The 22,771-nt window shown below is 47.8% G+C and overlaps 2 protein-coding genes across 4 annotated transcripts; both read left to right on the top strand.

Annotated features, from left to right (window-relative positions):
- The first annotated feature begins 237 nt into the window (after positions 1 to 237).
- wdr5 (WD repeat domain 5) lies at positions 238 to 4,782 on the top strand. Its single transcript, XM_047048614.1, has 14 exons — positions 238 to 384; positions 667 to 745; positions 1,162 to 1,270; positions 1,359 to 1,432; positions 1,658 to 1,747; positions 2,007 to 2,096; positions 2,484 to 2,567; positions 2,704 to 2,759; positions 2,859 to 2,905; positions 3,016 to 3,091; positions 3,196 to 3,229; positions 3,304 to 3,378; positions 3,465 to 3,552; positions 3,750 to 4,782. Exons 2-14 carry the CDS (start codon positions 680 to 682, stop codon positions 3,848 to 3,850), a joined length of 990 nt encoding a protein of 329 aa, XP_046904570.1. The 5' UTR covers positions 238 to 384; positions 667 to 679; the 3' UTR covers positions 3,851 to 4,782.
- Positions 4,783 to 12,535: 7,753 nt separating this feature from the next.
- On the top strand, positions 12,536 to 22,771 carry LOC124486793 (noelin). 3 transcript variants are annotated; one of them, XM_047048616.1, is made up of 7 exons: positions 14,813 to 15,102; positions 16,514 to 16,663; positions 16,989 to 17,144; positions 18,535 to 18,754; positions 20,923 to 21,029; positions 21,267 to 21,983; positions 22,066 to 22,771. In XM_047048616.1, exons 1-6 carry the CDS (start codon positions 14,953 to 14,955, stop codon positions 21,939 to 21,941), a joined length of 1,458 nt encoding a protein of 485 aa, XP_046904572.1. In that variant the 5' UTR covers positions 14,813 to 14,952; the 3' UTR covers positions 21,942 to 21,983; positions 22,066 to 22,771. The 3 variants fall into 3 exon arrangements, with proteins under 3 accessions (XP_046904573.1, XP_046904571.1, XP_046904572.1); XM_047048617.1 differs by lacking the exon at positions 14,813 to 15,102 and adding an exon at positions 12,536 to 12,994 and having other exon boundaries at positions 21,267 to 22,771; XM_047048615.1 differs by having other exon boundaries at positions 14,805 to 15,102; positions 21,267 to 22,771.

Raw genomic sequence — 22,771 nt, 5'->3', positions numbered from 1 at the left:
ATGGACTTAAATTATAATAATTAAATTATATTAATATATTTTTATATTAGTTTGTTTTAGGGAAATATTTGTCCAGTTGTGAAGTAACTGTGCCTTTCATTCCACTGTGTGTCTTCGAAGTTAATAAAAGAATGAAACCAAACAGTTGATTTTTCTCAAAAGTTTACTGTTCTGTCATTCATCATTGTTTGCAAAAGTTGTCCCTGTGCTGTTGCCGTCCGTATTGTAAACTAACTGTCGCACGTGCGCAGTGTTAGAACTTGTCACCATATTTCTAGCTAACCTGCCAGACAGTGTAGCTTAGCTTTCCTGGGGTGTAGCTTGCTGTCTGTCTACCTTCATCCATTTCTGAATAAAATAACGTGCACCTTGTGAATAACAACGGTAAATATAAGACGTGCAGATCAAAACATGTCTAGTCTATTTTACTGATACAAGTACAATCATGACAATCATCACGCGGTGATATTGAACATCTAGAACTAGACTGCTAACGACGTTAGCTAGTAAACGTTATGTGACCACGAAGTTAGCAAGCCAGCGCGGTAGTTGGGTGGTTGAGCTACCTACTTCAACTTTATGTATGCGATTAGCTATCTTTATATGTTCACCAGACATTTTAGTTGTCGTTGCCGCATTGAGTGATTCATTTCCATCGTGTCCCAGGTTACAGGACATCATGGCAACGGAAGACAAGAAGCCTGATGCAGACATCAAACAGTCGTCATCTGGGTCTGGAAGCAAGGTGAGGTTGTAGGTAGGAAGCTAGCTTGCTAGCGTGACAAGGTGTTTGACTGAATCCAGCGGCGTCAGCATATTGATTCCTTCAGATAACTCATGCATGTTTAGACGGAAGACTTGTCAATATACCTTTCGGTTAATGCAGCTAAAACAACTTGATGTTGGACTCGCAAAGACTAGTGATAAGTTTTTACTTTTGTAAATTGTATTGTTTACATTTACTCATTTAGCAGACGCTCTTATCCAGAGCGACTTACAGTAAGTACAGGGACATTCTCCCCGAGGCAAGTAGAGTGAAGTGCCTTGCCCAAGGACACAACGTCAGTTTGGCACGACCGGGAATAGAACCAACAACCTTTTGATTAATAGCCCAAGCTCAACAGTTCACCCTTTGAGTGAAACACTTGTTTGCCTTTACAGTCGAACCCAGCAAAGCCCAACTACACTGTCAAGTTTACCCTGGCAGGACACACTAAGGCAGTCTCGTCCGTCAAGTTTAGCCCCAACGGAGAGTGGCTGGCCAGCTCATGTAAGACACGTTCTCTGACATGTCCGGTCTAAACCCTACATACCCTATGATGTCCAACTAACAACCACACTGATCTGAAACCTTTCAGCTGCCGACAAACTGATCAAGATCTGGGGAGCGTACGATGGCAAGTTTGAGAAGTCGATAGCAGGTCACAAGCTCGTAAGTGTGCGACGAAACGACACAGCTCAGATCATCTAGTCAGACCTGAAACGAGATGGCAGTGTGGTCAGCGGTGTAGGTCTGGCATTAAAATGGAGGGGGGGGGAGCCAAAACCCTAAATGTTAACGCTAGCCCTGCTCTGCTGTTATTATTGTTGTAATTTTTGGTCGGGACATGTCCTTAATGTCTGCCTCTACAGTTATGCCTGTGTGTGTGTCCTCCAGGGCATCTCCGATGTGTCTTGGTCGTCAGACTCTAACCTCCTGGTCTCAGCGTCGGACGACAAGACCCTAAAGATCTGGGATAACAGTTCGGTACGGACGTGTCATCGTCATCCTCCATGATCGCTTTAATCCCAAATCACCACGCATCGTCTCCTCTGTCACTTGCAGCAGGACTGGCGTGATGCCCCGGCTCACGTCATCGACAGCAAAGCTTGTTAATCACCATCCACAGCTTAGGCCTCCGCCCCATCGTGTCATCCTCGTTATTCAGATTATCTTCATCATCATCATCCTCACCAAACGGCCTTCTGCTGTTGTGACAGTGTGTTTATTTGTTGTGTGTCTGCAGGGTAAATGTCTTAAGACTCTGAAAGGCCACAGCAACTACGTCTTCTGTTGTAACTTCAACCCTCAGTCCAACTTGGTGGTCTCTGGATCGGTAAGTCACAATCAACAACGGGATCCGATCCGATCTGGGCCCTTTGGCCCTTCTGTGCATGTCCTCCCTTCTCTCCCCCTCCCGCCTTTCTAGTTACACTTCATTTACAAACTGTCCAATAAACCATACAAAATGCCCCCCAAAATATATCTTAAAAAACCTACCGTAAAGCGGACGAGGGCTGTTTATGTGGCGTCTCTGTTCGTGACATCATCAACTGTACCTCGACGCCATCGTGTCAGAGTTCCAACCAATCAGATGTGGGATTTCACTGGATGTTCAGTTACATTTGAAGAAGCAGACAGTATTGATGAGCTGGTATGCTGCTGAGGTCGTCGTTAGGCCACAAGGTGATGTCAGGCTTATTTCTCCGTCTTTCTCCTGTAGTTTGACGAGAGTGTGAGGATCTGGGACGTGAAGACTGGGAAATGTCTGAAGACCCTCCCAGCACACTCAGATCCAGTATCGGCTGTAAGGACCAGGACACACACACACACACCACCTCACACACACACACAGACAGACAGACAGAGGAGAGAACATCACACATGACTGTACTCACTCAACGTGTTTGTCAGAAAGACTTACCTGTGTGTGTTTGGTCCAGGTCCACTTCAACAGGGACGGGTCTCTCATTGTGTCCAGCAGCTACGACGGCCTGTGGTCAGTCCCTCTCCCCCCACTCACTCACACCAGCATGTACACGAGTATCAAACGTTTTGCGTCGCCACTCATGACGTGTTTGTTCGTTTGGTTCCACAGTCGTATTTGGGACACAGCATCGGGACAGTGTCTTAAAACTCTGATCGGTGAGTTGGACTGGCAGGAACTCTTCCTCTTCCCTCTCGTCTTGTCTCTCCTTCTCTGTCCGCTGTCTCTCCTGAGGTACATGTCAACACGCTGTTTGTTTTCCCTGCAGACGATGACAACCCGCCGGTCTCGTTCGTCAAGTTCTCCCCCAACGGCAAATACATCCTGGCTGCGACTCTGGACAAGTCAGTTCCCCTGAACACCTAAGACTGGCTCATTACGCTGCAGCTCATGTACATGTGTGCTCTGTGGGTCCTTTTTCTCTAACTTTGATCTGATTTCCTCTCAGCACCCTAAAGCTTTGGGATTACAGTAAAGGGAAGGTAAGGAGGGTTCACACACACACACGTCTACGTTGATGTTTGCCCGTGGTGATGACAGTGATGTCCTGTTCCAGTGCCTGAAGACTTACACAGGCCATAAGAATGAGAAGTACTGCGTCTTCGCTAACTTCTCTGTCACGGGAGGCAAGGTGGGTGGTCTGTAGATCTGATAATCACTGCGGTCCAGACTATTCATGGTCCATTTACGTGTGTGTGTGTGTTTGTGTGTGTGTAGTGGATCGTTTCAGGTTCAGAGGACAGCATGGTGTACATATGGAACCTCCAGACCAAAGAGATTGTCCAGAAGTTGCAGGGACACACAGGTGAGTCTTAACACAGACGTGAGGAAGGCCAACAGAAATGTACTTTTCACACACAGTTACTCTGATGCATGAACTCATCTTGGGGTTCCGTCAGAATAACCATGGCAACCCTGTTCCACTGTAACCATAGTAACTCTCGTCTGTCTTGGATGCTATGGCAAATGCTCATCCTTGCACTCCTGTCTGTGTGTTTGTAGACGTGGTGATCTCCACTGCCTGCCATCCGACAGAGAACCTAATCGCCTCGGCCTCGCTGGAGAACGACAAGACCATCAAACTGTGGAAGAGTGACTGCTAGACCACGCCCCCCAGCCCTTAGCCCCGCCCCATCCTGCTCCATGCTCCTCCCCTTGCCACGTCTCCCGCCCCCAGACTCGTCCTGTGAAGAGGGCTCATGTTTTATGAAAGACATTTGTGGACAGCCACATCTCAGCAGAGGCACTACCGCCAAACCAACCAACAACGCCACTGCCATCGTCGTCACTTGCGCAATCTTTGTCAGGTTCCTCGTCCAATCACAGCGGAACACTGGAAGGTTCTCCTTAGTTCTCACACATAGAAGTAAACATTTGTCTTTTGGGAACTTTAATGAATTTTAATTTTAATGAATGGTTTGTGATCAGGCCCTGCATTGACAATGTTTTAAACAGTAACACAACAGTAACACCAGGTGTTATTTATGTTGAACCAGTTGAATATAACCCCGATTGTTTGGCACCCTTACTCCTGCACGGGGCTTACCGCCCAGTGGGATGGAACTGAGATTCACACCCCTCCTTCCATAGCTCCAGGTTATGTTGTCTAACCAGCTCTAACTCTCCTGAAAACAAGGTCACTCCCTCCTCCAACCATCCCTTCCTTCCTCCATCCCTCCCTCTCTTCATCCTCCCCCTACTCCCTGTTCAAAGGTTTGTGATGGTTTACATTGTTTCACTCCCCAGCTTCCTGCTCTGGAGATGACATCACTTCTGTGTGAGATGACATCACAGAAGTGATTTCATCCGGCTACCACTTAACCTCTGTATCAGACAGGCTCTTTCAGCTTCGGTTTCTTATTGGATGCCTTTTTATGTCATATACCTTTTCCAGGTCCTGATTGGTGGAGAGTCTGTATTTGTGAAGAAAAAAGCAGAAAGCTTACAGGTTTTTTTTTTTTTTCATGTTGTACAAAAATAATAAGGTGTTTGTTTTGTTATTTGACCTGTGAATTAAATTCCTGTTTGAACATCACATCGTCTCTCTGGTAGTGCGTTTCCCAATTTATAACGGAGAGGGGGGGAGATAAAAGATAATTTAGCTTTTGGTCCCACAACTTGTCTGCACACCTTCCGTAGTGTACATGTCCTGACCAGCTCTCAGAACTAGAACACAGAACAGCCTCCACAGTGTGTGTGTGTGTGTGTGTGTGTGTACACAAAATATACAAGAGTATGACCTCTGGGTCAGTCAAGCGTCTCAGTGTCATTCTCCAATTGTGCTCTTCGTTTCGTCTGAGGAACATGATTGCAGAATCTCCTACCATCATCTAAGGACGTCTGCCAGTAGCCCCTTCGATCACCACTGCTGGTAAACTCCCAGCAACCCCAGTGCTGCCAGCCAGTGCAGTCCCACAGGCCTCCACCAGGCGGCGCTGTTACACAAGTCGGAGGGGCAGCAGTGGATGCCGACGCCAGGGAGCTCCTTCTGCTGGCAGTGACGAGACGTAGCACAGCCGCGGGTCAGAACCATGCCTAGGGCCACTGCACACACACACACACACACACACACACAGGGACAGAGACTTAGAGAGGGAGGGGTTGAGACAGAGTAAATGAGAAGGGAGGGAGGGAGGTGATACTGACTGCTCTGTGTGCGTATGCAGAAGCGGTGTTTGAACCCCTGGTGTGAGTGAGAGCAGGTGATGACCACAGGGTTGGCACAGCCCACATCCACGTACCGCCCTCCCTGGACCACGTTACAGCCCAAACACTGGAGTGCCTGGGCTGGAACACACAGACACACACATATATACAAACACACACACACATAAATGCAAGCTCTTATGTTAGAGCATCTGAAAACGTACCTCAGTCTAGATGAAAGTGCAGCGTAAAGGATTTGAAAGGTGCATTCATGTCTGTGTTTAAGCATGTGTGTGTGTGTGTGTGTGTGTGTGTGTGTGTGTGTGGGGGCTGGGTGGGGGGGTCGGAGGGTTTGTGCTGGCCTTTAGAAAGGTCAGAAAGTGGGGCCAGTCAGTGTGAGAGTTTACATAAGCACCAGAGATGAATAGCATTAACATTTAGGCTGCAGTCAGGACAACAACACTGTAAAATACTGTAGGTTACAACTGGAGCGAATGACGTCAAGCACTGAACAGCACAGCCGTAAAGAGGATGTCACCGCACAATAATAAAATACATTTTATCTTCTCATATACTGCACCATACCCACATACAAAAAGAAACAGCAAACACACATTACTACACACATTACACAAACATGATGCCACAAACCATCCTGCCTCCCAGAGGCCCCTTACCGTGAGCGAGCAGCAGGGAGCAGAGCAGGACCAGGGTGCGGAGGAGGAGCGTCGACCCGGGGAAGGGACCCATGGTGGGGCTGGGGTCCAGCTGCTGGAGAGGCAGGGAGGCTGGAAAGTCTGACCGAGCTGGGAGCAGGGAGCTGGGAGCAGGGAGCTGGGGAGAGGAGGGGGTAGAGGAGGGGGTAGGAGGCCCCAGAGGGCATGCATCCCTACTGGACGATGGTCTGGTTGCGTGGCGATGATGCCAGGGTTGTCTGCACGTCTGGTGGTGTGCGTGTGTCTGGTTGTGGGCCTGGCAGCGTCCTGAGCGTGGCTCCGCAGGGCAGGACGGCCTCAGGCGTGTGGACGTTCATTCATTCTAGAATGAATCTGACATGACCTTGGAGATCCTGAGCAGAGAGCTGACAGAAGCCGCCGCAGTACCGCCTCTATCCAGGAGAGGGCAGAGCTGGCGTGTCTGAGCCAAGGACCCTGGAGGGAGGCGCGGTGGCCCAGGAACCAGCAGAAGCAGGAGGCTCTGAACAATAAGGCGTGATTTAAGTCCTGTACTGACGGTGACTTTCTCAATCAGTCACACAGTTGGCCGAGGCCCGCACCAAAAGGTTAGAGCAAGTGTAAATACGGTTCACAGGCGCCCTTACATCTGAGGAACTGTCTCTCTGTGACAGGGGCAGGATCCAGGAACAGGACTCTTGTCTCTAATGCTCTCCTATGCTACTGTGCTGTTTCTGTGTGCTTCTGTGGCACGCCTCTCTACTAGAACCCCTCCACATTTCTCTCTCCCTCCCCCTCTCCCCTCCCCTCCTCTAATCTCCTGAGGTAATAGCCCACCTCTCTACCTGCCTGGTGGTGTAGATGGCTGCCAGGACAGAGCTGTGTGCTGTGGTGGCCATCTGCAGCTCTGTCATTAGGAGCACTCCACTGCTCTTGTTCAGTCTGCAGCGCCTGATCCAGGACAGGCTGCTGAGGAGGGGTTGGTTGTGAGATCTGGGGGGAGGACAAACAGAACTGCAGCTCCTGCAAGTGACAGCCGAGAGAAGGAGTTTGATCACTTGGCTCCAAAGACGTCACTCCAATCAGAAAACAGAGTCTAACAGACCGAAACACTGTGGGTGTCTCTCTGTGGGTGTGTGTCTGTGTGTGTGTGTGTGTGTGTGTGTGTGTGTGCTGGTCTGTCTGTGTGTGTGTGTCTGTGGGTCTGTGTGTGTGTGCTTGTCAGTCTGTGTGTGTGTTCATGTGTGTGCTTGTCTGTGTGTGTGTGGGCGGGTGGGTCTCGTGTGTGTGTGTGTGTGTGTGGGTCTGTGTGTGTGTGTGTGGGTCTGTGTGTGAGCGGGTGGGAGGGAGGTTACAGGATGTACAAACAGTGGAGAATAGAGTTGCCCCCGATCTCCGGTTGCCAAGACTTGACTGAGAACCATCTGCCTAATTCACCACCACGGGAACAATACAGACCACATGGGACAACACACACCCCCTCACACACACACAACACACACACAAACTGACTCTCACACAAACTCTCACACACATTGCAAGCACACAACCTCACACACACACACACAACCTCACACACACACAACCTCACACACACACACACAACCTCACACACACACAACCTCACACACACACAACCTCACACACACACAAGCAGTGGCACCTTCACCTTACTCTCAGCAGGTGGTGGCAGATTTTCCATAAATAATCAGATTCCTCGTTTGGTGTCTGAAATAGTCCCTGCACGGTCACCATGGCAACGTTGTATTTAGCCAGCCAGTTTAAAAGGAAGCTCGGACGAACCAGCTACCTCCACCAAGAACTTGGGTTTGAATCCCATAATGAGGACTAGGCGATTACTGTACAGAAAAATGTAGCCTCCAAACCCTTGAAGTAAGCATCTGTGCATGTGCCCTGACAGATCTTTAGAACTTGCCTGTTTCATCTAGCACACATTCAAACCTAGAACACCCTTTGTCTGTTGATACAGAGAATATCTAATGTTGACTGTAAAGGGAATCGTTAACGTTGCCTCAGAGAGAATGATGAACAGACTCCCCTGTTCCAGAAGCTCTGAAGACTCCCTTTAGAGAGTTCTTCTCATTTCCTGGTTTTGTCGGATAAGACAAAAGAAAAGGCAGGAGGAAGATCCATAATTTAATGGGCCGTCATCTCTATCATGTTATAAATAGTGTAGCAGCAGCTGTGGTGAGAGGAGGACAGTGTTCTGCTGCTGTCAGGCGAAGCATGGAGCGCTGAAGGAACACCGTGGACACACTCCATGTTCACCCAGCCTGTCTCTCCGGATTGGATCTGTGTGAGTGTGTGTGTGTGTGTGTGTGTGTGTGTGTGTGTGAGCGAGAGAGGGTATGGTTCCATGTGTGTCTGCGTTCATGTCTCTGTGTGTGTGTGTGTGTGTGTGTGTGTGGTCATGTCCGTGTGTGTGTGTGTGTGTGTGTGCGTGAGCTGCCCATTGCACCCAGCATGCTTCAGAACACAGCGTTCTAATCCAAAGTGGATTGGTGAATGAAAGGAGGAAGCCTTCACCAACACAGAGCCAGGATTCACAGCCCAGACCAGACACACATACACACGGACACAAAGACTCATACACACACACACTCCTCAACCTGGACGCACAGGGAAGGCCTTCAGAGAGAGAGCTGCTGTGTTGACCCTTTGGTTAGTGTGGTGGGAACCAGAGAAGTGTACATGGGGTCAGATTTTGGGGCTTAAGATTGCGGACTGAGGTCTACGCAGTTAGTATTCCACTCTGAACAGGGTCAAACCAGAACAGGGAAAAGTCTGATGGGGAAATGGTTTGGCAATCTTAGGATGGGGAAAGAGTGTGTGTATTGAGTGGTCTGTTATGAGGAACATAACAAAAGGTTGCTAGACGATCGACAACAAGATTGCTTAGGCTGAGAAAGGTGGAGATCCAGATAGCTTACAGCTGTGAACGATCAAAAAGTAAGGACTTGAGAGCTAAAAGTAACCCCCAGGGTCAAAGTCTCAAAAGTGGCAGGCAAGACTCCCAAGAACAGTGAGGAGAATGGGGGTCCAGGGTGAGTCAACATTAGTGGAGACTGTGGTGTGTGCCAGTGTCTCAATAGCAGAACAACAGGGGTCTTGCCAAAGTTTAGAAGGAGAAACCCATAGAGCAGAATCCAGAAGAAGGAGAGATGGAGGATGTAGGAAAGGGTTAAGCATTAGAGGATGGAGATGTTGTGGCTTGGGGTGACTGGACTGTGAAGATATAAAGCGAGAACATGTGAAGGGGGGTTATTAAGTGGAGGGGGATTTTCCAGTAAGAGAAAATGTGATCTACACTTTAAGAGCCAGGGGATACGCACGCAGTTTTGGGGTGGATAGGAATGGGTTAAAGAACCTTCTAGAATGTTCTAGAAGCTTGCGTCATTGTATCAGACAGGGCGGGGGTATAGACATATTTGTCTATATAATGAGATGTCCAAGGAAATGTGAGTGCCTTTTGAACCTGCCGTGTACGCTGCATCTGGGTGGCTGAATGAACTGGAGGTTTTCAAAGATATTCTGTCTCAGACTCTATTTTTGATAATCCTTCTGAAAGACGTCAAGTTCCTCAACATTAGTGAGAGCAATAAATCATAATTTGTGTACGTGTCTGTGTGAGTGTGTGTGTGTGTGTGTGTAAGCGTGCGTGCCCATCTGTGTGTGAGAAATAAAGAAAAATCTGGAAGAGAGCGATTTGCTGAAACAGTGCAGGAAGCTCCCTGATGTGTGTTTTACAGCGTGTGTTCATTAAAACGACATCCCTTTTTAAAGCTTCCCAGAGCAGCCAGGTAAGTACCTGAGCACTCATCCTCTAACTGCAGGTGATGAGAACAGGGGGAGGAGCCAAAGACATGGAACCATAATGGACAGGCACGCGGATCAATCAGACGCCTCCTTCGGAGGTGACTGACAGCACACAGCCACGGCCCAAAGCCAGACCACCAATCAGAGGCCAGTGCAGCTGTGAGATCACCAAGTGAGTGGGTGTCAGGATGATGTGTCGCCCAGGTGGTCTTTTATCATGACTCTGCAGAAACACACCGGCCCATTAAAGCCTGCGGGTCATAAACAGCTGTATAATTTATAGAGCGGGGAATAGCTTTGGCCTTTCCTGTCTGTGCTCTACCTGCAGGGAGCCGGGGGGGGGGGGGGGGGGGGGGGGGGGGGGGGGGGTGAGAACACCACAGAGACACTGCGTCTCCACACAGCTCAGAGGAGTATGGAGTTAGATTAGTTTCATAATTCAAACAAACAAACGCAACACGATTCAAACAAACTTAACACGATCCAAACAAACGCAACACGATTCATACAAACATAACACGATTCAAACAAACGTAACACGATTCACAAATAAATGACCCTATTACATTCGTTTGCAACCTGACAAACACAAGTTACAAATCCCTGCATTCGTTGGTATGAATCCTTGCATTCGTTCGTGTGGATTTTTGGAACTTTCCTGACGCGCTTTGATCCACAAATGCATTTTTTCTAAAAGATATCCTCTGCAGCCTATCAGATGTCTCCAATTTTAGCCAATCACCGGAGAATGTCTAATATGGGTAGACGGGCTCTGCGTTAGCCTAGGAAACACGGAAAATGACTAAACATGAATCCTGCCATTCTCAACAATATTTAATCAGGTATGATCATCGGTTTAATAAGATTAACAAGCAATATTTCACCTACATGCTACCAGACGACATTGCTCGTGATCTGAAGGAGACGATGTCCGTCATTATGGCAGGTTGTTGAAGTCCACATAGACACGTTAATGTGATTGGCTAAAATTGGAAGAGACGATCTGATAGGCTGCTGAGGATATCTTTTAGAAAAAATGCATTTGTGGATCAAAGCGCGTCAGGAAAGTTCCAAAAATCCACACGAACGAATGCAAGGATTCACACCAACGAATGCAGGGATTTGTAACTTGTGTTTGTCAGGTTGCAAACGAATGTAATAAGGTCATTTATTTGTGAATCGCTTTACATTTGTGAATCACGAAATACATTTGTGAATCGTGTTACGTTTGTTTGAATCGTGTTACGTTTGTTTGTTTGATTCGTGTTATGTTTGTATGAATCGTGTTACGTTTGTTTGGATCGTGTTAAGTTTGTTTGAATCGTGTTGCGTTTGTTTGTTTGAATTATGAAACTAATCTAACTCCATAGAGGAGAGGCCACTGACACACTGACACAGACATGAAGATAGATTGGAAGAAGGGTTTTGATTGTGTGAATGTATTCCTCTTCTGAGAGAGAAAGAAAGTGAGAGAGAAGGGAGAGAGAGAGAGGGTGAGAAAAGCAGAGGAAGAGTTTGAAAAATAGAAGGAAAGGAAGAAAAAGAGAGGGAAACAGAGAGAGAGAGAAAGAGAGAGGGGGAGAGAGAGAGACGGAGAGAGAGAGAGAGACAGAGAAAGAGAGAGAGAGAAATAGAGAGAGAGAGAGAAATAGAGAGAGAGAGAGAGAGAGAGAGAGATGGGGGGGGGGAGAGAGAGTTTACTGCAGCAGTCCTGCATGTGAAGCCTGACAGAAGCACACAATGGCGTAAATCACTCAGTAATGGTGAATATTAAGCTATTCAGACAGGCAGACTGGCAGGGAGACTAGAAGGACCAGATGTATTAAAAGACCCCATCAAATGATCATCATGGCTTTGATTTCCTTGCAAAGGAAGTATTAACATTTGAAAGACCCCTGTTCATTTCACACTAGAGGAGTCTGACATATGGTTTTCCACCTAAAGTAAAAATCCTACAAAGTGAAGCGCTGATCAAAGTGCATATCAGATGCGCCAGACAATACTGTTGACGTGGGGATCACGGACATCACACAACGTCTTGTCTCCTGTTGATACTTACAGCAACAGTTCTCGTCTATAACATGTTATGTCCGTGTGTGAGAGTGTGTTTGTGTGTGTGTGAGTGTGTGTACTGCATGTGTGTGTTGGTGAAGGGTGCATGAGTGTGTGCATGCGTGCGCATGTGTGTGCGTGTGTGCATGTGTGTGTCCTGGCAGTCAGAATTAGCAGGAGAGTCGGAGTGATTCTCCAGCGACTGCGGGCCGGGGCATTGATCCCGTGCCGGCAGCCCGATCATTCAGAGCCGTATCGATCCCGAAGGAGACAGCAGCAGAACAACCTGATTGTTGGCTATTGATCATGTGAGAAAGCAGCTGGAATACATTTCCGTGTGTTAGTGTGTGTGTAGCAGTCCCTAACAGATACGCCACATCAAGAACGTTATTAGTTTACGGCCGTTTGATATGGATCTTGATGGCTTATTGTGTCCTTCCCAACCACTAGGCGAGTCCTTGCTTAAATAGCAAGATGGTTTGGTTACAGAACACCCATCGCGCGCCTTTTCCCCGAGCCCACTATATCCTCCCTTAGTTTCCAACCCCGCCCCGTTCTCCTCCAGGTTCTCGCCCCGCTACTCTCAATATCCGGTTTCAGCACCACGGACAGCTCAGCTCCGCCAATTCCCCGAATTTACCTCGCTTGCGCGCACAAACCCTGACCTTGTTTTAAGGTGCCAACTTCTGACCATAGCTGGAGTCGGTGTTGGGGACTGCTTCATGTTAACCGCTGATCACGCCCGCGTCAGAGGCGGCTGAATCTGAGCGGCAGAGAGAGGGAAGGTTCTTCAGCACGAGCCAAGATGCGATAAAGATGCGCTGACGGTTTCTCACACACCACCTTATTATTTACCTTTTATGTTTTTGTGCTGAGCGCCGCGAGGACGATTACAGGGCGAAGAGGGCGCGAAGAAGAGGAGAATTCTGTGGCGAGAAACAGACTATCTACATGTGAGAGCACCGGACCGAGATGCAACCGACCAGCAAGATCCTCACTCTCAGCCTCCTCATCCTGATGGGCACCGAACTCACCCAAGTAGGTTTTAAATAAACGCCATTTTACCCTAGTTCCACTACTCAGAGCCCGGAGTAGCGTGTTATCCCACAGATTAGCCATATCAGTACAAGAGTGAGACCACAGCGCCAGCTACGGATTATGATGCGGCAATAATATCCTACGGCCAGACGTCCTCGCGGCAGAAATGATAACTCACAGCGTATCAACTGTAGTGACCACATATGCTGTAGATAAACCCCAAAGTCAGTTAGTTTCTACTGTTGGCTAGATAATTTGACATGACAAAAGGGAGAAGAATCCCTTAGGCTATGTGCCTATTAGTATGTGTCTATTGAAATTAATTAGTTGAATTAATTTCTTAGTATATGTAGGCTACAGACGTTTGTTTATAACTAAATCCATACAATATTTCCATCCACAGCTACTCATCTGATTACGTTATGTTGCAAATACTGAGAGTGAAAAAAGGCTTGTCTTCTAAATAAACCCATATTGCCTATGGTTGAATAATTTCTCTGAAGGAAGTTAACCTAAAAGCCACCACAATAGTCTTACTTTTACACGTATAAAACCCCTGAAGGTAAAGCTCAAATGAGAATGTTATTTAACATGCTGGTTGCTGCCAATATTAGCTAATATTGGCAGCAATTGATTATGAAGTCATTCACCCCTTGTATTCAAATTGTTTGTGTTTGTGTAGTCAGGGCTTTAGTTCAGTCTATTCATGTTCTATGACCCTACACCCACCTGCCCTCAACTTTGTATGCCTTTTTCACTATCATCAGTTCCCTTTTCTTTCAAATGAATAATTAATTTACATGATACCTTTTAACTGGTGCTTTTGCAAGATTGTAACCTTGCACACACTCAGTTACATAGCGCCCTCTGTTGGGCACTGCTGCGAAGCCTCATTTTACTGTAAGTGGTGACTGTATTTTGTTTAAACTCTCACACACGGACGATTTGAAGTGAATCGTAGGCTACTTGTGTTACTCTAATTAATTTGATCGTTTTATTTATTCATCCACAGTGAAACTGTGAAACCTTTTTTTTTTTTGCAGTTCATCAATAATGGAACCAGTAGGCCTGTTGTGTATTTATGCGGAAGTCCTGGTATGCATCACTTACGAGCGGCAGAGTGCACCGCTTCAAATGCCGTGCCATACAGAACTAATGTTTCGCTATTCACGGAAAGACACTATAAATAGGCCGTTTTTTGTTCTATAGACATTAGCCCGCATGACGTGTAATACCCGTTTCAGACGCTAGGTGGCACAACTGCCCTTAATACATAATAATACTAACTCGGTGGTTGGTGCCTACCTGCTGCAGTCCACAGAGGTTGGACCGTGCGTAAAACACCTTGTTTAAGCTGTGAGAGTAAAGCAAGACTTTGCAATCGGTTGGCAAAAAAAATAAATACAAATTAGACAATTGAGACATGCAGCATCTGGTAGCTTGTTTTGCTATTTGAAACGCTGAAGATACATGTCACCTGGCCAATTATAATGCCGTCTTAGGTCTAGCAGGATCCATGCGTAAAACGACCATTCTAGTGAAAGATTATGACCAATTGAAGTTTCATGAATGACATTTTTTAATGTAACCGACCGAGGCTCACTGGCCACTTCTGCCGTGGCCGCATCACTGTAGTGTTTTCTGTCACTGTCACTTTGTGCGCCGGTGGGCGGGGCGTGGCGGAGGAGCACAGCGAATGAGAGTCAATTGAATCTTCTCGTATTTTGATCCCGAGTGAGATTTAGAGCGCAGTGGTTCACTATCTTCAGCCGCATTGGATCATCATCTTCGGCTTTAAGGTTAGGATACCCTGCGCCGGGCTACCGAATATGGCAAATCAAAATCTCCACGCTGCCGCGGCCCCATCGGTGCACCAAATAACCAGCTTTGCGAATCACCCGGTTTGCCCGTCACACTTAAGTGTACTATGAGGATTTTAACGCGTAAAGAGAGCAGAGATGTCGGTGCCTATGTTGAAGATTGGAGTGGTGCTCAGCACCATGGCTATGATAACCAACTGGATGTCGCAAACGTTACCGGGCCTGGTGGGACTCAACATCACCAAGCTCTCGGTGGCACCACCGGGAATACCGGATAGAATCACCGGAGTGAGTGACTGACAGCTAATACGTTATCAATACGAATGTAATTATCTCAGTGTTTCGTTTGCTGCTTGTGAAACGGAGATGATCAGAGATCAGAATTAACAGAGTGATTCATATCTTAACAGAATTTAACTGCCAATACAGCGTACTCTCAATGATCACATGATGGTTAGAAGGTGGAATCCCTGCCCATCTAAACAAATCACTAAAGTAGTATTACTTCTTCCGATGAGAATGAAACAAGTTATCATTGTATGAATACAAGATTAATATACACTTCTTCTTAGGCTACTATAATTAAAGGTGCTCTCTCTACTCTCCCTCTCTCTACTCTCTAGTATTTGTTGAATGAACTGATTGAACGATAGGGAGAACCGCCTCTAGAAAATGGACAAATCCTAGCTGTGTGATTGGCTGTGTTTCAATCCTGTGGTTCCATGAAACACTCCCGCCCTAAGCTCTGAAGTCTGTGTGACTGTGCTGGTCATAACACAGTCGCACAGAAGATGCTTCTGTCGAAAAAGCAACAGACATTGGAAACTGAACCCTCAACCTCTTGACCTGCAGTCTGACGTTCCAACACACAGCTATACCCAACTATATAGTCGTGCTTTATCCTTTAAGATCAGATAGATCAAAACCAAGATTACAGGACTTCAAGATCAGGAGTTCACCCAACATTCTGTAACTACTCGTTAAAGCAATATTCAAATGTGTGCATTGTCTTTTGATCTTTCCATTCGGGTTTCTAACGTTCAGATTATTTTAGATTAGGGAGAGTGCACAGCGAGGTCCCACCACAGATGGGTGGTGACGTAAGCATGGCTCGTCATCTTGGAGTGCTTTATGTTACGTAACCCCCATTGGGAGAGGGATTCAGATTCCAACTGGCAGCTCGCTCAAACCTCCACCCATCCAATCAGAATCAGGCAGGGAACCAACCACCCAGTCAACTACTACCCAATCACAGCCTGAGAGATTCAAACCCCCCCAATCAGAAACACAATCAATCATGTACCCAGTCAGACTCCCCATTAGATTTGTATCCATCTCACACACCCACCTCCCACTTGTATCCAACTGTAAGAAACAACATCCTGTCAGCTGGTTCATCCTCCATGTGTGTCTGCCTACCCGCCTTCCTGTCTGTCTGTCTGTCTGTCTGTCTGTCTGTCTGTCTGTCTGTCTGTCTGTCTGTCTGTCTGTCTGTCTGTCTGTCTGTCTGTCTGTCTGTCTGTCTGTCTATCCAAAAGACCGGTCTCCATACCGGCTTCGTACATGTCTGTCTGCCAGCCTGCAGACCTCCTAGTCTCTCAGCCAGCCTACCTGTCTGTCTCTCAGCCAGCATACCTGTCTGTCTCTCCGCCCGTGTCCCCGTCCGTTCACACTTGTGCCGTCTCTCTTCCTGTTCCAGGTGCTGCCGGCCAATCCGGAGGACTCTTGGCAGGTGTACAGCTCGGCCCAGGACACGGAGGGCCGGTGCGTGTGCACGGTGGTGGCGCCCCAGCAGAGCATGTGCTCTCGGGACGCACGCACCAAACAGCTCCGCCAGCTCCTGGAGAAGGTGAGCTCACCGCGTCACCATGCCAACACTACCGACCGATAGGAAACCCAACCAGCTACCAAACTCCAGCATCACTAAAAACATGTCCATGACTTAGTTCCAGAACCTCTACAACAACTATGAAAGCGTATTTATAGTATCTGGGGAAGAAAACATATCCAAGGACAATAACTCATACACAATATACCCAGTGTTTTTTAGCACAGGAAGTGTCTGTAGCATGAGCCCATCGCTGACGGCGCACCAATCAACAAACAACCCAGAGAAACAACACAACAAACTGCCCTCGTCTAAACGAATAACCCCTCTTCCCTGCCCCTCCCAGGTCCAGAACATGACCCAGTCCATCCAAGTCCTGGACCAGAGGACCCAGAGGGACCTGCAGTACGTGGAGAGGATGGAGCTGCAACTGAAGGGGCTGGAGACCAAGTTCAGACAAGTGGAGGAGAACCACAAGCAGAACATGGCCAGACAGTTCAAGGTAGGAGTTCTGCTGGACACTTCCGGTCTGTAAGGGCCTCTCCTGGATCCTGCTGGCCTGTTTTACGAGACTCTGTCTGTAGATGGTAGGAATGTCAAAGTGTGTCTTAGAGCTTGGCGCAGTGTAGCTGCAACACAAGAAGGAAACCGACCAAATTGACAGGAAATAAACACCAGTATTTTCAGTGACAGGTTGAAATGACTTGACTCAGTAGAAAACCATGTGCATTGTCAGTGAATGAGTATGCAGTAATACAGTATACCCATTTATAGACATGATTATGGTGATCCAAGCATTTCATGCGTGTTTGTGTCTGTGTGTGTGGTGGGTGTGTGTGTGTGTGTGGTGGGTGTGTATGTGCGCATGTTGTGGGTGTGTATATGTGTGGTGGGTGTTTGATGTGCCTGCATGTGTGTGTGTAGACAGGTGAGAGTCAGGTAACGCTCAATGGTGTCTCGTCTTCTTGCTTGCAGGGCTAACGTTAGGAAGGGTTAACAAAGCCACAGACTGAAGAGGGTCAGCCACCCAGTCTCACCCCGCACCCTGAATATCACGCCCCGCACCCTGAATATCACGCCCCGCACCCTGAATATCACGCCCCGCACCCTGAATATCATGCCTCGCACTTCAGTTGCCTTAGCACTTCTCTCCCCCTTAAGACCCCCACAAACACCTCTCTCTCTCTCTCTCTCTCTCTCTCTCTCTCTCTCTCTCTCTCTCTCTCTCTCTCTCTCTCTCTCTCTCTCTCTCTCTCTCTCACACACACTCACTTGTTCTCTCTCTCTCTCTCTCTCTCACACACACTCACTTGTTCTCTCTCTCTCTTTCTCTCTCTCTCTCTCTCTCTCTCTCTCTCTCTGTCTCTGTCTCTCTCTCACACACTCACTTGTTCTCTCTCTCTCTCTTTCTCTCTCTGCATGTCACTCCACTCCAGAGTTTTCCTCTTTCTCTGATTCTGTTCTCACCCACGCCTCCATCAGTCCCGTCTGCATATACACCCTGACGACCACGGAAACGATGTATGTGACATGAAGCATGTAACCTGCATCTTGAAGGTTGAAATAAAAAGCTTTAAAGTGCTGGGGTGCTGGGGCCTCTGTGTCTGTGGTTCTGTAAGCCGCTAGGCTCACTCCATACAAACCCACCCAGACAGACAGACAGGCAGCAGACAGGCAGACAGACAGACAGGCAGTCAGTCAGTCAGTCAGTCAGTCAGTCAGGCAGGCAGGTTGTCATAGAAAGGCAGATAGACAGGCCAGGATCAATGTAGGAACAGACAGGTGTGCTTCAACTACCATACCTACTATACTCTCCTGCGTGCATATACATATTTATATATGTATATTATATATCTACAGTATGACTGAACCAGCCTATTCTGACCCTGCAGGCCATAAAAGCCAAAATGGAGGAGATTAGGCCGTTGATCCCAGTGCTGGAGGAGTACAAAGCGGATGCCCAGTTGGTTGTGCAGTTTAAGGAGGAGGTCCAGAATGTGACGGGGCTGCTGGGTGCCCTGCAGGAGGAGGTCGGCACCTACGACTACGACGATCTGCACTCCAGAGTCACTAGTCTGGAGAACAGACTGAGGGCATGCATGCAAAAATTAGGTAGGCTCAGAGAAGACACGTGGAATACACCGGGAATACACACACACATGTGGAACACACACACACATACATGTGGAACACACACTCATGGAACACATACACACAGTATGGAGTATTTATCTTGTAGTACAAAAGAACAAACTTAAGAGAAACGCGTTCATATTCCCTGTTCTATATTACCGGATATAATGACGAATAGGTAAATACTTTATTGTCATTGTATAGCCTACGATACAACGATATTTGTTTGGGAACTCTCAGACAGCAACAACATCCTTTTAACATAAACCATATAACAATTTAGTATAAACAGAGCACACTGTGAAATGTTGACAAAATTGGACATAAATGTTATGGAATCTTGTCCTTTCCTCAGTTAACGCTACTTCGGTTACTTGTACATCTACTCAGAGTTGCTATCGTAGTCATAACAACTAGGAGGGTACTCACCATTCCAAGGCGCCAGGTGAACGGTGCGTCTTAGTTCATTAGCAACTGCGGTATCTTGTCAAGTTGTAGTCCAAAAGAATTTGTCACATCAATTGTTTTCTTGGTTACACAACTATGCTACAGAATTTTTTTTTTGTTGAAGGCAAATTTACATTTAAGCTATTATACACGACGGAACAACGGAACAACGTTAGCTTCCTTGAACGCTAAAACCTTTTACCGATATTCTACCATTACTATTGCACATGCGCTGTTAATACTTACAGACATTTCTATAAAACCAACAAATTGAAAACATACCATGTAGGTTAAATAGGCTACTTTACCTTAAACACAACATTATTGCTGAATTATGATTTACTTATCACAACATAATAAACAATATACTAAATATTATTTTGTTATTAGCAACAACAACAACAACAAATCTAATGAATTTGTCTTAGGACGTACATACAGTGTGGAAGATAAAAAACACCTCTCCTACTATACACAGATTTATTTAGCAGAGGAATTAACTGCTAGATATTGCTGGGTGCAATCAAAGGCTACCTTGTCACTTTGGGATTGCAGTAGTTGATCATCAATGGACTGGGATTACGTTCTGATAATGTAATCTCATTATGTATACTCCATGTGTCCGTTCAGATTGACCTCTCAGAAATGAGCGTTGAGATTAAAGGTTTGGCAACCACAACTGGAGCTTCAATTTACGACTAAAAATAGTCCACAGGATTATGGCATCCCGCAGATTGCCAGAATTGCCCCCCTGCTGTAATCCCTGAGTTTCATGAAGGGGTTGTTGACAGTTATCCACAGGGAAGCCGACTCTACATGACATAGTGGGGTTTACATGACCCCCCATTCCCCGACACACACACACTCAAACACAAACACAGATACTCACTCACTGACTCACTGACTCACTGACTGACTCACTCACTCACCCACACATCCCACATTCATTCTCCCATATTCACCCCCCACTCTCACACCCCTACTCACTCTCACCCCCCCCCCCCACACACACACACCCACACACACGCACAGACAGCCACCATGGGGCTCATTCCCCACCCGTCTGTGATGCGTTTCCTGTCACATGGCAGAAGGGACGTTGTGTCCTCGTGGCGTTCAGAGCTCCCAGGAGGCCGAGCAGGTGACAGGGGCGTGGCGCCCGGTGGCTTGGCTGTGTGTCTTCAAGACGTCACGGCGGATTTCTTCCGCGGGGAGCGCAGACGTTACGTTGGTCAGTCCTCCAGCAGACTGGCCGAACACTCAGTAGAGTCTGGGAGGTGGGACGTAATGGCTGGACTCCAGAGTGTAGAGGGATTGAGGATGGAGGAACGAGGGGATGGAGGGATGAGGGGATGGGGGGATGGAGGGTTGAGAAGATGGAGAGATGAGGGTATTAAGAGATGAAAGGGTGAGAGGATGGAGGGATGAGGGGATGGGGAGATGGATGCGAGAGAAGAAGAACATTCGTATAAAAGTTGAAGGAGCTCTGTGTATTATTCATGCCTGCGATCATTTATTCAGGAGGTTAAAAGGAGAATGCTGTAGCTAGGAGTCCTTCAACTGGGACACTTCTGATTCCAACTTGACACGCACGCAGACACACACGCATACACACACACGTGCACACACAAACACATAGACATGCACACACACACAGATGTCATGAATGGTGAGTTAGATTTGGTCTCTGGCTGTTGCAGCATGTGGAAAGCTGACAGGGATCAGCGAGCCAATCACCATCAAGACGTCAGGGTCAAGGTTCGGCTCCTGGATGACGGACCCTCTTGCCCCAGAAGACGACACCAGGGTATGTAGGGCATGCTCATACACACACACACACACACATACAGACACACACACATATACAGACACACACACATATACAGACACACACATCTGCACACATGTCTGGTGACCAAAATGGACAGGGGTCACGTTTTGATTTCTCTCCCTCTCTCTCTACCTCTCTCTCCACCTCTCTCTCTCTTTACCTCCCTCTCTCTCTTCCTCTGCCTGTGTCTACCGCACGCAAACAAACCTACAGGTGTGGTACATGGACGGTTACCACAACAACCGCTTTGTACGCGAGTACAGCTCCATGTATGACTTCATGAACTCAGATAACTTCACGTCTCACCGGCTTCCCCACCCGTGGTCCGGTACCGGTCAGGTGGTCTACAACGGCTCCATCTACTTCAACAAGTTCCAGAGTCACACCATCATCAAGTTCGACTTCAAGACGTCAGTCATCAGCCGCTCTCGCCAGCTGGACTACGCTGGCTACAACAACATGTACCACTACTCCTGGGGCGGTCACTCGGACATCGACCTCATGGTGGACGAAGGCGGGCTCTGGGCCGTCTACGCCACCAATCAGAACGCGGGGAACATCGTGATCAGCAAGCTGAACCCCAACTCACTCCAGATCGTCCAATCGTGGACCACCAACCACCCGAAGAGAAGCGCTGGCGAGGCCTTCATGATCTGCGGGACGCTGTACGTCACCAACGGTTACTCCGGGGGCACCAAGGTGTACTACGCCTACTCCACCAACTCCTCCACCTACGAGTACATGGACATCCCGTTCCAGAACAGGTACTCACACATATCAATGCTGGACTACAACCCTCGCGACCGCACCCTCTACGCCTGGAACAACGGACACCAGGTGCTCTACAACGTCACGCTCTTCCACCTCATACGCGGCGAGGCCCAGTAGACCGAGGCCCTCGCCGCCGGGACGGGGAAACGTCCACAGACGGAAGCGTCCGATTGGTCGACGGAGGCCCGCAAGCCGACGTGGCGAAAAAAAACGCAGACGTCTCGACGCGTTCCGTCTTTCTACGTTCCTCCGTCCGCCGAGACACGCCCGCGCTGGGGGGCGGAGCCTCCACCTCCATCTGTGGGTTCTTCTCAACACCGTCGCTGATGCTTCCTCTTCCTGTCTCCTTCCTGGTTTGGTCATCAGGCTCTCACGGGCCGGAGGGGCGGGGACAAGGAGACGATGGGAAGGACTGTCTGTTGACAATTGAGACCCACCCCTTTTGGCTCTGTCTCCAGGTGTGGGCTACTCTGGCCAAGGAAGCTCCCTGCTGGACACACACACACTTACACACACACTTACACACACACACACACACACTTACACACGCAAATACAGACACATACACGCCCACCCACCCACCCATGCACTCTCACACAAAGACACACAGACATCTGATAGTGGAGCCACATAAACAAACAGCCTATGTTACATGATAACAGTAATAAAGTATCTATCGATATGTCACGTATAGAGAATATCTTAAACAGAGTGTATGAGCAGGCATTTATTAGTTTTAGATGACTTAGTACGAGTCTCTCAATGATTGTGTTTCTATGGAATTACTTACTCTGACTTTTTTTTTCATGACAGAGAACTTGTGAAGCTTAATGTGTTTTAGTTTAGGATTGATTAACTTTAGGAATAGACAAGAGTTCTGGCCTCCTCATTTGGTGTTGTCTCTGGTCTTTGTCTGGACTGAGGCTAGGGAGGGAAAAGGGGAGGGG

This window comes from Hypomesus transpacificus, chromosome 24 (genome assembly GCF_021917145.1).
Source record: "Hypomesus transpacificus isolate Combined female chromosome 24, fHypTra1, whole genome shotgun sequence".
Classification (NCBI taxonomy): Eukaryota; Metazoa; Chordata; class Actinopteri; order Osmeriformes; family Osmeridae; genus Hypomesus; species Hypomesus transpacificus.
Note: the sequence above shows the minus strand (reverse complement) of the source record. Positions and strands in the feature narration are given on the sequence as shown.